This window comes from Fulmarus glacialis, unplaced genomic scaffold (assembly GCF_000690835.1).
Source record: "Fulmarus glacialis isolate BGI_N327 unplaced genomic scaffold, ASM69083v1 scaffold19969, whole genome shotgun sequence".
Classification (NCBI taxonomy): Eukaryota; Metazoa; Chordata; class Aves; order Procellariiformes; family Procellariidae; genus Fulmarus; species Fulmarus glacialis.
In genome coordinates, this window is record NW_009234194.1 from 1 (window position 1) to 16,029 (window position 16,029).

Genomic DNA, 16,029 nt, shown 5'->3' on the forward strand with positions numbered 1-16,029 from the left:
GGCCTTGCCGGGCCCTGCTGATCGTCCTTCTCTCGCAGGATGAGCTGACTGCTCTGAATGTCAAGCAAGGCTTCAATAACCAGCCGGCGGTCTCTGGGGATGAGCACGGCAGTGCCAAAAATGTTAATTTCAACCCAGCGAAGGTGAGAGCTATCTGGATGGTGTGGGAGTTTGGCAGGGCCTGGTGCCTCTATGGGCAGACTGCTGGGTCCTGGACATCCTGGGTCTTGTTCCTTCCCGGTGTCCAGAACCAGGAGACCCTTCCCTTTAGGATGGGTGTTTTAGGACCTAATCCTCTGTCCCTATAGAATCGAAGTTCTGCATTCTTTTGGAACTGTGTCCCATGTCTGAGAGAGCAGGTTCTTGTCTTGCTCCATACATCTGTCTGTATCTGCAGTCTCCATTAAACCAGCATCTAGAACTCCTTATATTCCTCCTATTCTGCAATTAAAGCAGAAGACTAGGATACCAGAAGCAGGAAACTCCTTCTTATTGGTTTGGTCACATTATGGCCGTGGTAGAAGAGAAGTAAGATTTCCGAAAACAGCTGGCAGTTTAAACATGGGGGTTATATAATGGGCTTCAACTCCATTTTCCAGTCTCTAAAATCAAGATGTTAACTTCCTGGCCTCCCTGACAAGAGGACTAGTAATGACCTGGGATGGAAGGTAATCAGTAAGCACAGTATATTTGTTTTCCTTGGCTGACATCTGTCTGAGAAGCCTTCTGTCTGGTTTGACTATAAAGAGTTGTGTCCGTCTCAACTTGAGTCCCTGCTTGCTTATTGTGTGAGTTGTCTAGAAGCATTCCTCTTTGCAAGCAAAGGAAATTACTGGCAGGTTTTTTGTGTTTCAAATGTTGATACTGGTGAGACTTCTGATAGGAATGATAAATGAGATTTTAAGCACACAGAATAGCTCTTTGACCTGTGAAATGTAATTCATCCTTTTTTTCTTTTTTTCCAGATCAGTTCAAATTTTAGCAGTATTATTGCAGAAAAGCTGCGGTGCAATACACTGCCTGACACAGGAAGACGGAAACCCCAGGTGAATCAGAAGGATAACTTTTGGCTAGTGACAGCACGTTCTCAGAGTGCCATAAACAACTGGTTCACGGATCTGGCTGGAACTAAGCCCCTCACTCATCTTGCTAAGAAGGTATGTTACAGGAGAGGCTGCCTGGCAAGGCAGAGCATTTAATCTACGCTTGTTTCTGAAGTGTTTGTATAGTACAAGGCTTTTACTATTTGGAGAAGTTTCTTCTCTCTACATCTCTTGAAGCTTTCACCTTGAAGAGCGTATCCAGGATTGTAGTGCACTGGCTGTAGTCATCCCCACTCAAAGAACTAGTCCCTTGTGTGTTGTTGGGAGGTTGTGTTCAACTTTGCCTTTTGGCTTGTGTGATGACTGATTTATTTTAAGATTTGGATGTTTTTCAGAAGAGCTGCCGCTGTTGCATTTGGTCTGTTGTTCAGATTAGGATCATTCCTATTGTGGAGGGTTTTTCAAGTTCTCAAAAGTCATAGTGAGAATTACTGGAAATAATCAGCTGAGTGACTTCCCAGACTTCTGTTGCAGTGAAACATGTTACTGGTTTTAAGCTGAGAAGAGTATGTGTGTTATAGCTTGGTCTAAGCCATGCTAGAGCATTTCTGTGCTCTGGGGTCTAGGGCTAGATAGTTCCCTGGTAGCACTGAATTCTGTAGAGTATGAAAGAAGAAAGAAGGATCTTACTCTGCCATTATATTGGGCCCGATAGCAAGGGGCGTTAACTCTATCAGGGTGGGCCTAGAAACAAGGAACTCTGGAATCTAGTATGCATTATAGAAAAACATAACTCCCAGTTGCGAAATGGTAGCAGAGCACGTAGAAGCTGGAGTTTGTCTGGTCATTGGTGTTCTGAGTCACTCTTGGGGGAAAATAAAGTAATCAGATTTTCCCAGAATCTGTCTCTTTGTAAACTCAGTCCCTGTGTCCTTCTTTGCATGTTGGCTGTCAGTTTCCTGAGGTCATCGTGAAAGCTTGAACCTTTCAAGGCCTTCCCCAGTTTCCTGCAATGGGCTCCATCGGTTTTCATGGACTCAGACATGAAAGCAGCGACTGTTGGTAGCCAGGTAGTCGGTGTCTTTAAGGCATCAGAGAATAATTGGGGAGAATGTAAGAAATGTAGCAAGCAAGCGATTGAATGGTCGGTAGTTGAGGGACTTTGAGATACCTACCAAATGGACCTGTTCTCTGTGAATTTGCCTCATTCCTCTGTGAACATGCGTATACTTTTGCTCTCCATAGTACCCTGTGGAAATGAGCCCCACAGCTGTACTTTTTCCTGTGATGTATTATTGCTCTCTGGTTTATAGATCTGCAGTGTGATGATTTCACTGATATCCTCCCATGTTGTATCTTGAATTTTGAATCTTGGATTAATGAATTCCTTCCTACTATGGTACTCAATTCCCTGTTTCTCACAGTCTTCTGTTGGCTACTGGTGATATTACAAGACTTTAGTAACCTCTCTGTTTTGTTTACAAAATGAAGAGTTCTATCTTCAGGCTGTATAGTAGATATTCTGTGTTTCTGACTCAGTCCTTAGTCTGTACCTTTTGTAGTTGTTTATATCCTCTCTGGAGGATATCCTCAAACCTGTTTGCAGGATTTGGGGTGTGGATTTACAGTGATGTAATTGTGTTTTCTGTCTTCTTTCAATTTGTTTTGTTTCTGTTTATACTGAAATGCAGCTCTGGTACTGTTGGTTTCTGACCAGAGGTGAATTCTTGCATTAGGTTTTTTGACATACAGAGCAACACAGTACCTTTTCCCTTTTTACCTTTTTCACAGATTGCAGCACCTACAGCATGTGCAGTTGCTTTGGAATAGTTCCAATCTAATTCCTTGGTTGCAATTCTCCCTCTCAATTCTGTTACAGGTGCCCATCTTTAGCAAGAAGGAAGAGGTCTTTGGTTATTTGGCGAAATATACTGTTCCAGTAATGAGAGCAGCCTGGCTCATCAAAATGACTTGTGCGTATTATGCTGCCATCACAGAAACCAAGGTGAAAAAGCGTCATGTCATTGATCCCTTCATTGGTAAGCACTTTGTGTGGAGCACTGGTTTTGTCCATCCCAGGTGTTTCCTTTTCAGTCTGCTCTTGAATAGTAAGAGGTAGCCTGGAAATCCATATAAACTTGTTTCCTGAAGACATGCATAACTGTCTAAAACAACAGGGCCCATCTGTGAGAGTACACTGTTGAAAAATAAGTCTTAGCAGCCACAGAAAATTCCTGAGAGCCTACCTCTTCTTTCTCCCCGTTAAGTTCTACTGTGCTCCTCTGCTGTATCACCTGTTTTTTTTCTTATCCTACAAAGACTGTAAACATTATAATTTAGCAATGACTGATTAGCTTCTTCTCAAGTGAGTAAGTACATTTTCCAGAGAATTCCGGTATGTTATTCCCTGTCTGTGTTTCGAGTTTCATTAAGCCTTTCTGGATCCCATATCTAACATCCTTTGCATCCTGGCCTACTCCAGATTACTGTGGTCTAGGAGAGCTCCCCTGGCTGTTTTCTGGTTTGTATGGCTGTGACTACAGGATTAAAAGCTGTGACCACACTCCTTTGAAAAGCAGTGTTAGCAGCTGAAGTGCGTGGATTTTTTTTTCCTTCTTGTTTATCTTTTGGTGTAAAAATTACGCAGGCTTCTTAGCTCTATTTCTGGAGGTTGATTGGTTTGTAAAAACTAATTGTTGATTGGTTTAGTAAAAACAATTATTTTAAAAAATTGTGGGTCGTGGCTTTACACTGATATCTGAAAGAGATTAAGAGCAAGTTCAGAGTTGAAGTGTTTCCAGTGTTTCTGCTGTCTGTCATATTACTGAGGTTGCTAAACCAGGCTGGCCTAACACTGCTCCCCACTGGAAAGCATCTTCTCTCTGCCTGCTGATTCTCAACAACTGCAGTTGAGGAATCTTTCTTCCCAACTTTTCTTATACAAAGTAACTGTGCCTGCCAAACACAGAAGTTTTTCCTCTTGTTCCCTGTTTCTGTGGATGCCTCTTCCTCCCTACCACTCCCAGGCCACAAGCAAAGCTAATATTGTGGCACTTACTTTTCTTTCTTTGTCTTTCTATCCTTTTCAAATGACAGGAACTTTTTTGGGTTTCCACCTGTGCACCAGCCTGGTTCTTTCCCGCTTCTGTTTACCACAGCACTTGTTGCTAAACTGTTTCCTCTTCTCCAGAATGGACGCAGATCATCACCAAGTACCTGTCAGAGCAGCTGCAGAAAATTGCGGAGTTCTATAGACAGCTCCCAGGGCAAGGCTGTGGTTCACCGTCTGGACCAATGCCCCAAGAAGTGGAACAAGCTTTGAAGCAGTGGGACTACAATGAGAAACTAGCTATGTTCATGTTCCAGGTGAGGGACTGGAGGGTGCTGCTGGGTGGGTGCATAGCAGAGGAAGGCAAGGGGAAGTGGATGCAAAGTGATTTATTTTTTCAGAATATTCTTTTTCTGTCAATAGACCATTAGGGCTGGATGCAGTTTTGAGCTCAGTAGTAGAACAGGGGTAGTACAGAACTGTGCAAACTTCTAGAGTTATTTCCATTGCTAGAAAGCAAGCAGCTGCTGCTACTCTGCCTTTCCTTAGTGGATGTTGCTTCAGCTTTTGTCGATTTGTTCTGTCTTTATCTGTGAGCAGGATGGCATGCTGGACCGGCATGAATTCCTGACGTGGGTCCTCGAGTGCTTTGAGAAGATACGGTCAGGAGAAGATGAATTTCTGAAAATGCTCCTACCCCTGCTGCTGCGGGTGAGAAATACGTACCCGGCTTGCTTCAGGAGAGCACTGACTTCCACTGTTGTCAGTCCCCTTCCTATCGCCTAAGGGATGATGAGCTATTTTGCATCGAGAACACTAGGGAGTGTCCCTCTGAGCATCCTTCTTAGCTCGTGCAAGGATACCTTTTTAGTCCTGCTCTCTTCTGTTTCTTTCTCCTTTACCCTGTTTCCCTGCATTGAACTTGGTAGTCCCTGCCCATGTCATAGCTGTGATAGTTGGACTCAGTGTGCACCACTACATGGAAACTGCTTTTCTTTCTGTTCCATCAGATTCTAGGCAGACCTTTTGAAGACCTGGGGAGGCTGGGTGTGGGTACATTTTGATACAAGAGGTCACTGCCATAGACCATTTAACAGGTTTTTCTGATGCATAGTAGCCAGTGGGTGATCGATGATGCTAAGGAGCTCTCTGTAAAAAGGGACTGTCTCTATGAGTATGTATACTACATACATATATATACTACATTGGGAGGGTCAAGGGTTTCTCTTGTGTTGCTTGTAATGAGGACGTTTTCCCCTCTCCCTCTTCCCTACAGTACTCTGGAGAGTTTGTGCAGTCTGCATACCTGTCCAGACGTCTGGCCTACTTCTGCACCCGCAGACTTGCTATGCAACTGGATGGTGCTGGCGGGCACCCACCCCACATCCTATCTGCCCAGACAGGGACCACCCCTCAGCCAGCTTCAGGGAATCCTCCTCCCAGCCCTTTCAGCGACTTACTGCTGTGCCCCCAGCACCGGCCAGTGGTATATGGGCTCAGCTGCATCCTGCAGGTAGGTTTGAGTAGTGGTTGGTGATAGTGGGATCAAGAGGGACAGTTTATATAGTATGCCATCACAGAAAAATCATTACAGCGTAAGTCAGCAACTTCCTGAGTACAGCTTCAGGGAATCCTCCTCCCAGCCCTTTCAGCGACTTACTGCTGTGCCCCCAGCACCGGCCAGTGGTATATGGGCTCAGCTGCATCCTGCAGGTAGGTTTGAGTAGTGGTTGGTGATAGTGGGATCAAGAGGGACAGTTTATATAGTATGCCATCACAGAAAAATCATTACAGCGTAAGTCAGCAACTTCCTGAGTACAGAAATATCAAACCATGATTGTCAAAGGGTAGGTCTTTGCTGATGTGTTACAGAGCTTTTGTACCGGACATCAGTGCTGTAGCAGCGCCCTTGACTGACTTGCATAAGAAAAACGGGTTGGAATAGAGCCTTTTGCTCTATTCACAGGTGCCTCAGATGGCTGGGAAAGCTTTGCAGAAGAGGGGATGAGAAAGAAAGGATTATTTCACCTTGTGTATGTCAATAACAGGTTGTCATCTAGGAAAGGAAATTATGCTAGAAAGGAAAGTGTTTTGTAATTTTGTGAGCTCTTAAAAACAAACAACCCTTTATCAGAAAAACCCATACCCACAGAACAAAAAAAAGAAACCAAAACAACAGACCAAACAACCAGCACACACAAAAAAACACCCCCCCGCACTTCTTTATGGAAGAATTTTAATGGTTTAGGCACACCACTCTTCTCAGGAGTAGCAGCAGGCTATGAAAAGGAACGACTCTAAACTCATGATCTTTATACTTGGAATTGATTAAACCTTACCTTGCAGTAAAAAGGCAAGGTTGCTGAAGCCTTATTGATAGATGTTGGAAGGGCAAATGCTGTTGTGTCGCTGTGAGACTCAGTCCGTACTGTCCTTGTGTCAGAGGGAGATAGGTGAGTTCTGTTCAGCGTGTGTGTTTATGGTTGTGTTTTTCTCCTTCAAGAAGAGAATGACTAGGTCAGGTGTGTCCCTGCAGAAGGAGTGGAGACTGCCTCTTCCAGGGGAGGAAAGGAGCATGTTAAAGCAGAGGAGATTCCAGAGAGTGCAGGATAGAGCAGGAGATGGAGAGGAAGAGAGCACAGAGCTTGGGAACCTGCAGCTCAACAGAGAAACTTGAGATCAAGGAGCCCTGACAGGATCAAGAAGCAACCAGCCAGCTCCCAAACAGGGTAGAAAGAAAATTCCTAGAGTACAGTTGGCTAGAAGTAAGGATCTGTCTGCAAGGGCTAGAGAGCAATGTGGGGGTTATAAATAACCCCTTTATATTCCTATTAAGTCTTTCTTGGTCACTTTCAGTTAAAAAAGTTTAGTGCTCTTTTTCTAGTTTCTATGTGATAAAACATGTCTTTTTAAATATAAAAATCCTTTGTTTGGGGAGCTTACTTTAGGGAAAATATATGAGCACCTCAAAGATTTGGCTGATTGGGGGTTTGAACACAACCTGCTTGAAAAGTTCAGATTGGTTTGGATCTCTTTTTAGTATGTCTCAGAAGAGCTCTTTGGATAGAAGATCTGTAGATCTTCTGATTTGCAGGTAGTAGATAAGGCCAAGGCAGAGTAAGATCTAGTGGCTGGAAGTTGGAGCTAGGTAAAGTCAGGCTGGAAACAGATGCATTTCTAACAGCGTACATAATTAACCTGTGCTCAAATGTTCTCGAGATATGATGGATTCTTTGGTTTCAGTGTTTAAAACAGCCTTGGTTGTCCATCTTAAGTCTGGCTCCTTGTGAGCCAGAAGCTGTAGGGGTGTATCCTAGGAATTGTTCAATGAAGTTTCGTCTGTGTTTGTGTGGATGTCTGTACAAGATCATAAAAGAATGAAAACTCATATATAATAGTATTGTTATTATAATCATTACTATAATCATGCTTGTAGTTATTAAATAATATAGTATAATGAGTTTGGGTCTATTGACCTATACTTCTTCTCACACTTTACTCTTGATGAGGGCTGTAAGTCGCTAATGTAAATGCTGCTCCTGGACCACGAGGATTGGATTGTGCATTGATGGTGTGAGTTGTAGAAAATAAGCTCTGTTTAGAAGCAGCAGGGAGCTCTGCAGCAACATGTTGCTGCTTTTGGATAACGTGGAACTCTGGTCTTGGCTTCCTAAGCATACCTAGGGCAAGAAACACAGTGCAGCAAAAATACTAGTTTACTCCTTTCTACTCTAGTATGGTCTTTAGCCCAAAGACTCCTTCAGAGCTTAGAACCAAAAATACCCAAATAGTAAATATGTATACAGGATGATGAATGCCTGGGCAGTAGGATGAAGGAGTGGTTATTTCTGTAGAAAGTAATCTAACTTAATTGTTTTGACCTTGATTTGCTCAATGATATTGACTTTGTCTGTTGCAGAGTATAATTTTGTGTTGCCCAAGTGCCCTTGTGTGGCATTACTCATTGACTGATAGCAGGATAAAGACCGGCTCTCCATTGGACCACCTGCCTATAGCCCCATCCAACTTGCCCATGCCAGGAGGGAATTCAGCCTTTACACAGCAGGTGAGCAGCCTTCAAAAAAGGGAGCTCTTGTGGTCCAGGACAGTAGCTGTATCTTAGCTCTTTCAGGATTTTCTTTTCGTGTTGTGTGACAAGCAGAGCTGGAGGTGCTGTCTCACTCCCAAGGAATTAACTGCTCCCATTCTGCTATGAGCAAGACAGCGATGTCCTTGGAAGACAGCAAAACCTAACCTTGAGTAGAATTACTGTCATGCTCTTTTTTTATGATAATTTTGTACATGGGACTTCTCAGGCATCCTTTTATATGTTTACACAAGTCCATTGCTTTTAGGTTCGGGCAAAGCTGCGTGAAATTGAGCAGCAGATAAAGGAACGTGGTCAGGCTGTGGAGGTTCGCTGGTCATTTGACAAGTGCCAGGAAACCACAGCAGGTAACTTGCTGTAGGTTAAAGTTTCTCTTCCCCTGTTCCATGTGTTACCCTGAGAAACTTCCTGTCTGGCTATTTTCTTTGATTCCCCCCCCCCCCCCCCCCGCCATTTGCTGCTGTTGGTGCTTACTGTCAGCAGTGAAAAAACCAAATGGCTCTTTTTCTTTCCAATGCAAAATCTTGCATGGGTCTGTTTCCCCTGGTATAGGGGGAGTTTCTGTTACTGGAAGCTGGAAATGTGTACCAGAGAACTATACTCTTGTATACATGCCATGTTCTGATGCTTTCCCCTAACATCTGCTGTTGGCTGCTGTGGGAGTCAGAATGCTAAGCTAGGTGGACCCTTGCCTGACTGGTACAGCTTTCCTTAGGCAGTTTCCTGAGCAATGAGCTCACAGAAGCTTTTGCTCCAGAGTCTGTTGTACCAGTTGCTAAATACGCATTTCTCTTCTCTGTTCTCTTCTAGGTTTCACTATTGGCCGTGTCTTGCACACTTTAGAAGTTCTGGACAGTCACAGCTTTGAAAGATCTGACTTCAGCAACTCTTTGGATTCCTTGTATAACAGGATATTTGGGCTGGGTCCAACCAAAGACAGTCATGAGGTGCCTTGGGACTTTGCTGCTGGGCTATGGTCTTGGATGTGGCTATGTTCTTGTTTATATTCCACGGTTACTGTCCTGTGTCTGCAGAGAGCTGACTAGGTAGTGGCCTTTGGCCAAGAGATGTGATCTCCATTGAAAAGGATTTCATGCAGCCTTAAGTTAGGGAGGTACTAAAGTGAGAATGGGTGGGCTGTTACACAAATATGTGGAAGCTTGAGAGAATCCACACAGCTGACTGAGGAGAGTCTCCTGATGGAAGACATCAGTCCGGATAGCAGATTGATGACAAAGGCATGTTATGTGTCTGAGAGAAGTAAATGCTAGCCTTGTCAAATTCTGGGCTGGCAGCTGCTTCCTGGGAGTCTGGGAGCTCACAGTTCAAGTTCCTCTTAGCCTGGGAGATGACATATTTATGATGTGTAGGACCATAGCGCAACCAATACTGCATTGGTTCCTGGAAGTGAGCTGCAGTACTGGTAGTTTGCATACTTTGTATAATGCTGTCAATAAGCTGTGTTTCACTCTGTGCTAAGATTAGGACTCCATAGATGTGCTGCTGGAAGAGAGATGATTTGCTGAAGCAAAGCCAGCCTGGAGATGTCAAGGGCAGTGGATCACCTCATGTTGCAAAGTGGAGTCAAAGCAGAGATAAAGCAGGAGGGCTCTAGCTTGTCCTCCATGTTAGGAAGAGGGGAATGTAGCAGTCTTCAGGCTGTGCTCTACTAGAAGTAGACTCACTCTTATATCCAGCCTGAGGCTTTAGGACTGCTCACCTCTTCTGTTTGGCTCAGGTTCTCACTGTAGTGCTTATATCTCAACAGATCTCCCCAGACGACGATGCAGTGGTGGCCTTGCTGTGCGAGTGGGCTGTCAGCTATAAACGTTCTGGACGCCACAGGGCTATGGTCGTGGCCAAACTCCTGGAGAAGCGTCAAGCAGAAATAGAGGCTGAGGTAAGTCCTTATTCCTGGAAGGCTAGCAGTGGTAAAGGAGAGCAGAGGTTACCTAACTACGATTATCTAACTATTACACCGAAAGGCAAAGGCTGATCAGCATGATGTCTCTTAACACTGGTGCTGTTAATTACGCATTTGCTCCATCTGACCCAGAGTAGGTCATAAGTGAGCCTCTAGGATGATGTGTATCCCATTTCTTGGATATGTTTGAAGACAGGTGATTGCACTGCAGAAGTACTGGCATACTTGGAGACTCTGAAGTAGGTTACAGAAACCTGTGTGGTGGCTTTCCTATAAGTGCAGGATAGGAAAATTCTCTTGAAGACTTCTTTTTTGGGGTTTATGGATAGTGAGTTTCTCCTCTGTGACAGCAGTCGGTGCTTTTTTCTGTTTCTACAGAGATGTGGGGACTCTGAAGTCGTAGATGAGAAGGGCTCCATCTCCTCGGGCTCTCTCTCAGCAGCCAGCGCTCCTGTCTTTCAGGATGTCCTTATGCAGTTCCTTGACACTCAAGCTCCTATGCTAAGTATGTAATAAGAACTTGTGGTCTTCAGTTTCTACCTTTCCCTCTCCTGCAAACTTTGAATTTGTGTGCTATTCTGTTGTATGTAGGTCTTGGATGTACCTCTCTCTGGCTTCCTTGCGATCCAGAGCGTATCTTGGAGAGGGAGGGAAAGCAGCCTGGAGGGCCAGATGACAGAAAGATAATGCAGAAGCACTTCTGTTAACACAGCATTGTCCAGGAATAAATGAGTATAGCCTAATCAGGAATTAATTCAGGCTGGGTAACTAGTAAGTGACAAAGCTCTGGAATAGTCTCTCAGTGAAGTACTGCAAACAGATTAAGGGGTACAGGATACAACTCTGAATGAATCAGGCAACTTTGTACACCCAGGAATGGCACTTCCAGGCTACAGTCCTATGCCTCTGCTCTGTGAGACTAACTGGAGGGCTTTTGACTTACTTAATTGCCACCTGTTGAAACTGGGCTTTCTGCTTTTAGTCCCTTTTGTAATCTCAGAACTGTGTATCAGTCACTTACTATGTTGAGATTTCTGGAAGCACTTTCTCTAGCCCTAGGTTAGGTGGCTGGTGTTGCTCAGAGTGTTGCAGAAGACTGATAGCCCTGGCTGTGCTGTCCTTTCAGCTGATCCTGGAAAGGAAAATGAGAAGGTGGAGTTCTTTAACCTGGTGCTGCTGTTCTGTGAGCTAATCCGACATGATGTCTTCTCTCACAACATCTACATGTGCACACTCATCTCCCGGGGTGATCTTGCCATGGATTCTCATGGGCCTCGCCCGCCCTCACCCTTCGATGACCCTGCTGAGGAGCACGACAGGAAGGAGACGGAGGGAAACAGTGGCATCAAGCTAGAGGTGAGAGCACAAACACCATGGCCCACCTGTATATGTCCCTGTGTTGTGCTTGCCCATTTTTACCAGCTTTGCAGCCTCCTTGCTATTACCTGCTGGAGGTGGTAACTCATGCTTCTCCTTCCCCCAGCCTATTTCCTTAGCATTTCAGTTTCAAAAGTAGAAGGCTGTGTTCTAAGTGGCTGGAAAGGGCCTGCAGAATGTAAAGGGGTAGATGGGGAAAATCTTGCATTGCTCGGAGCAGAGCAGCTGTGTGAGGCCTGTCCATGATGTTTGCGGTGTATTAGGCTCCAACTTGCCAGGCACCATGGGTATGTTGGCATATTGCTGTCACTGTCCAATATGGACATCAAGTGCTGTAGTAAACAAATACTCTCTTGTTCCCTGGTGCATCATTGAGATGTAAAGCTGCTCTGTCTGTTCCCAGGACACAGGTCTTTCTGAGCCCATGGACATCGACCACAACTCCAGCATGCTCTTTGATGACATGGAGAAGACAGACTTTTCGGTATGTTCCTGCATTTCCTACCTGCTACTCAGTAAGTAGATCAGTATGTTGTAGTGGGACCAGAAACAGCATGTGCCTTGCTTTTGTGTGAGTACTCCCTCTCTACTGTAGAGCCAGAATGCTGGAAGTGGCTGGGTTGTAAGGCAGCTGACACTGTAAAAAGGTCCATATAACCTGTTAATGCAGGTCGGGGTCCATCAGAGTAGAGTGAGTCCCAGTCATTCCTGGGATCTTTTACACTCTGGCCACTGCCAGCCCAGTGTTTGGACAGGGTAGGAAGTGGGCTGCTTGGAAGTGGATGGGAAATGGATGATTGGGAGTGACCAGTTACTGTTGGCAGGGGTTTTCTTGATCACCTGGGAGAAGACACAGGTCTGCTATCATCACACTGTGTGGCTTTCAATACGTCTTCAGTTTTACAGTTCTTCATAATATTTGTGGGCATAGTTCATGGTTGCAGAATGCTTTGAAGCACTTAGTAATAAAAATAACTTGTGGTGGTTGAAAAATCCCTGAGTACCTACATTCCTCCAGCCATTTCTGGCCTTTCAAGGTACATGCTAGACAGATGTGATGTGCAAAGCTATGTGCCTTTCCCATGGCTTTCCCAGGATCCTCACTTGCTCTGTGGAGTTGGTTTTTCCCAAAATCCTAAGTCGTGGTTATTTATTGCCTATTGTTTTTAACTCAATATACAACATGGAAGCGGAAATGGGAGTAGTGTCTTAGCATATTGCCTTGGTCATTGCTCTAAGAACTAGATGTTTCTCCAACCCTCCTTCTTCCTGCTCCTTTTTAGGCCCAAGCAGATGTACCTTCCTTCAGTGATCTTCACTGTTGCATGACCATGTTCCCTAACTAGCTTTTCTTGTCCTTATGTTTCCCTAGATGTTTTCTCCTCCAATGCATTGTGAATCTAAAGCCAGCCCTTCCCCTGAGAAACCAGATCCTGAAAAGGAAGCAAAGCCTCTGCTGAAGGATAAGTCTGTGGAAGGAATGCTAGCATCCCTGTATGACCAGCCTCGGCACATCCAGTATGCAACACACTTTCCTATTCCTCAGGTATGAGACCTGCTCATAACCGCTCCCCTGTTGCTGCCTTGTAGTCTGGTCATGACGCCACTGTGTTTCCCTGTGATACTGCCGTGGGTGGGTAAGGAGCAGTCATTCTTTCCTGCACTGCTGCAGGAGGTGATCTACTTAAGATGTCTCCTTGCTTACTCCCAGAGCAACTTCTGAGATTAAGCTTTCCTTTTCCTTTAAGAGATCCAGATGTGAAACAAGATTAAAACATGCAGCCTCATAGTTGCTAATGCACTTGTCTCTTCTGGTTCCCTAGGAGGAGTCATGCAGTCACGAGTGTAACCAACGGTTGGTAGTTCTTTTTGGGGTTGGAAAACAACGGGATGATGCTCGGCATACGATCAAGAAAATAACCAAAGACATTCTAAAAGTCTTAAACAGAAAGAGCACTGCAGAGACAGGTTAGTAGAGCTTGAGCCGCTCCTTTCTGAAGTAGGAGCGTCTTTCCAGTTGGCTGGCTTTTTTGTGTAGAGTCTCACAGTGAAAGGATTTTATATAATTTACAGTGCCTGGTAAGCTGTATCAGTCACTGAGAGCCTGGAATGGTGCTCTGTTCCCAAACATACTAACCAGCAAGTAAGATGATTGGTTTCCTGCCAATGTCAAAACAATGTCTGTTTAATTTAACTTTTCTTCGGAAGAGGATTAAGTCATATCAGGTTCAGAGTGAGACACTGGACAAAACTTTGGCTTTTCAAATTTTATTTTCTTTAGTTCTTGCATTTAGATCCTTGCACAAGAAGCAAAGACGACTTTGCCTATGCATATTTGGCAAAGACTTTGATTAAATATAACATGCTGTTATGCTTGGGGCACATGCTAAATGTATAGGATGGGAAATTTGGATAGCTGTGTCAAAATCAATAGAAGGCCTCTGACTTCCATCAGCTGAGAATCTGGCTACAATTTTTTTTCTCTCTTAGTCTGATTCCTGAAAGTCAACTTGAAATGTGGTAGAAAGATGATTCTTTAAAAGATGGGGTGCTCTGACAAAGAAATTTTGAGGCTGAACATCTCCAATCCAGAACGTCTGTTCTCATCAGGGAATCAGTGTACCTCTAAATCGAGAGAGAAAGTACTTTTCCCCCTCAAAGGAGTACCTTCACTTGGTTGTTAACCCTACTGTCTTTCTCAGGTTAGGAATTCCTTCCTCAGCAGTTTATTGTTTTGAATTCAAGATGGTCCTTATCAGCTTAAGGTTGGGGACTCAGGCTTTTTGGCTATGCTGCATGGTAGGGGCTGGTCTTGCTGAGGGACTGGCAGGTACTGATGGCTGACGTCTAGTCCTCCTCTGATGAGGGAGGTGGCCTAATACTGTTTTCTGATCCTCCCAACTTTGGTAGGTGGAGAGGAAGGCCAGAAAAGGAAAAAGAGCAAGCCGGAAGCATTCCCAACAGCTGAAGATATCTTTGCAAAATTCCAGCACCTTTCTCACTTTGATCAGCACCAAGTCACATCTCAGGTATGAAACTTTCAAGACTGCTGTCCTTCTTGGGCCCTGACTGTGTCCCTTTGCATTACTGAGAGCAACTTCCTGGAGGGAAAGGGAGATAGGCCTGCTGAGGGACTTCTGCAAGGGGGGATAGTACTGTGTGTCGTCTTGCACTTGCAGGTATCTCGCAACGTCTTGGAACAGATCACCAGCTTTGCCTTGGGAATGTCATACCACCTGCCTCTAGTACAGCACGTGCAGTTCATATTTGACTTGATGGAGTATTCACTCAATATCAGTGGTCTTATCGACTTTGCCATCCAGGTAAGCGCAGTGTGCTCAAATGCTTCCTGGGGAGGGATTCATCAGCCTGAAAGACAGCAGATCTGTGCTGCGATAGTTGGGCTGTTCCTGGGATCATTGTTGACCCTCTGACCTGTGTCATGGAGGTGGTCAGATTAGGTGGTCATTGCGGTGCTCCTGGGCTGCAGCTGTTAGGAGTAGGTTGTTTGTGGCAGATAGTCTTACATGTTCTGTTCTGGGGATTATTTTTCCAGAGGCTTCAGGGTTGTGTCCAAAGGACTTGCATTGCATCTCTGTCCCTGGCTGTAGCAAGGCTTTGTTCTGAGTGAGAAGGGGATCGTCTGTCTCTGGCAGCTCTCCCGCCTCGCTCCCCTGGAAGGATCCTTGGCACATGGCAGCACAGGCTGTCTTCTGGATCCTGCTAAAATACTGTTGCTGTTTCTGCAGCCTGTGCCAGGTGTCTCCCCTTAAAAAGGGAGCCGAGTGAGATTTATGCAGGACAGAATTACCAGACAAGTTGCCTGCTACTATCTGTGGCCATATCCTGTTTGCCTTCTGATACCTGAGCACTGACAGCCCCTTGTACTGCCTGAGTGAGACATTGTGCCTAAATATGGGGTGCCAGCTGTTCCAGGGGTACATCTCTAGGCAGAAAGTGCCTGCCAGTCACTTTCCTGGCAGGTCCTATAGGCTGTGGGTGTGGTGTGCCTGCTCCATTTCTGACCATACCTTACCCCTGTGGCTGTTGAAGGGTTTTTCTGTCATTGGGTGCAGTTGCTGAACGAACTGAGCGTGGTGGAGGCAGAACTGCTGTTGAAATCCTCCGACCTTGTTGGCAGCTACACCACCAGCTTGTGCCTGTGCATCGTGGCTGTGCTGCGGCACTACCACTCCTGCCTTATATTGAACCAGGACCAGATGGCTCAGGTCTTTGAAGGGTAAGGGAATCTTCCCCTCACCATGTGGAGGGAAGCAACGTATCTTCTGGGGCCTTGTAAGGGGCAGGAATATATTTGTGTCCTTCCTAAAAGGCAGCAAATTTGTGTATGAGGGTTCAGCTCACAGAATTTGTGGGGGACAGGATATGTTACCCAGTGACTACTGTTGCTGTGAGCTCAGGAAGGTATCTATGTAATGAGGTTATTCCTTTAGATTTTCTTTTTGTTTTGCCGCAGCATTTTTTTGTCTCTATACAGTCTGTGTGGGGTGGTGAAACATGGCATGAA

General features: G+C 45.1%; 1 protein-coding gene across 1 annotated transcript in view; it reads left to right on the forward strand.

The window, feature by feature from the left end:
* Positions 1–41: 41 nt before the first annotated feature.
* The window catches only part of MED12 (mediator complex subunit 12), a gene marked incomplete at its 3' end in the record, with an annotated part of 34,161 nt that continues 18,173 nt past the window's right edge, over positions 42–16,029 (forward strand). The window contains 19 exon segments of the mRNA XM_009585587.1: positions 42–143; positions 966–1,157; positions 2,923–3,082; positions 4,234–4,409; positions 4,693–4,803; positions 5,369–5,605; positions 8,012–8,158; positions 8,448–8,547; positions 9,011–9,147; positions 9,969–10,100; positions 10,503–10,629; positions 11,251–11,480; positions 11,905–11,985; positions 12,874–13,047; positions 13,325–13,469; positions 14,412–14,530; positions 14,681–14,824; positions 15,578–15,741; positions 16,000–16,027. Coding sequence (XP_009583882.1) covers positions 2,986–3,082; positions 4,234–4,409; positions 4,693–4,803; positions 5,369–5,605; positions 8,012–8,158; positions 8,448–8,547; positions 9,011–9,147; positions 9,969–10,100; positions 10,503–10,629; positions 11,251–11,480; positions 11,905–11,985; positions 12,874–13,047; positions 13,325–13,469; positions 14,412–14,530; positions 14,681–14,824; positions 15,578–15,741; positions 16,000–16,027 — 2,349 coding nt within the window.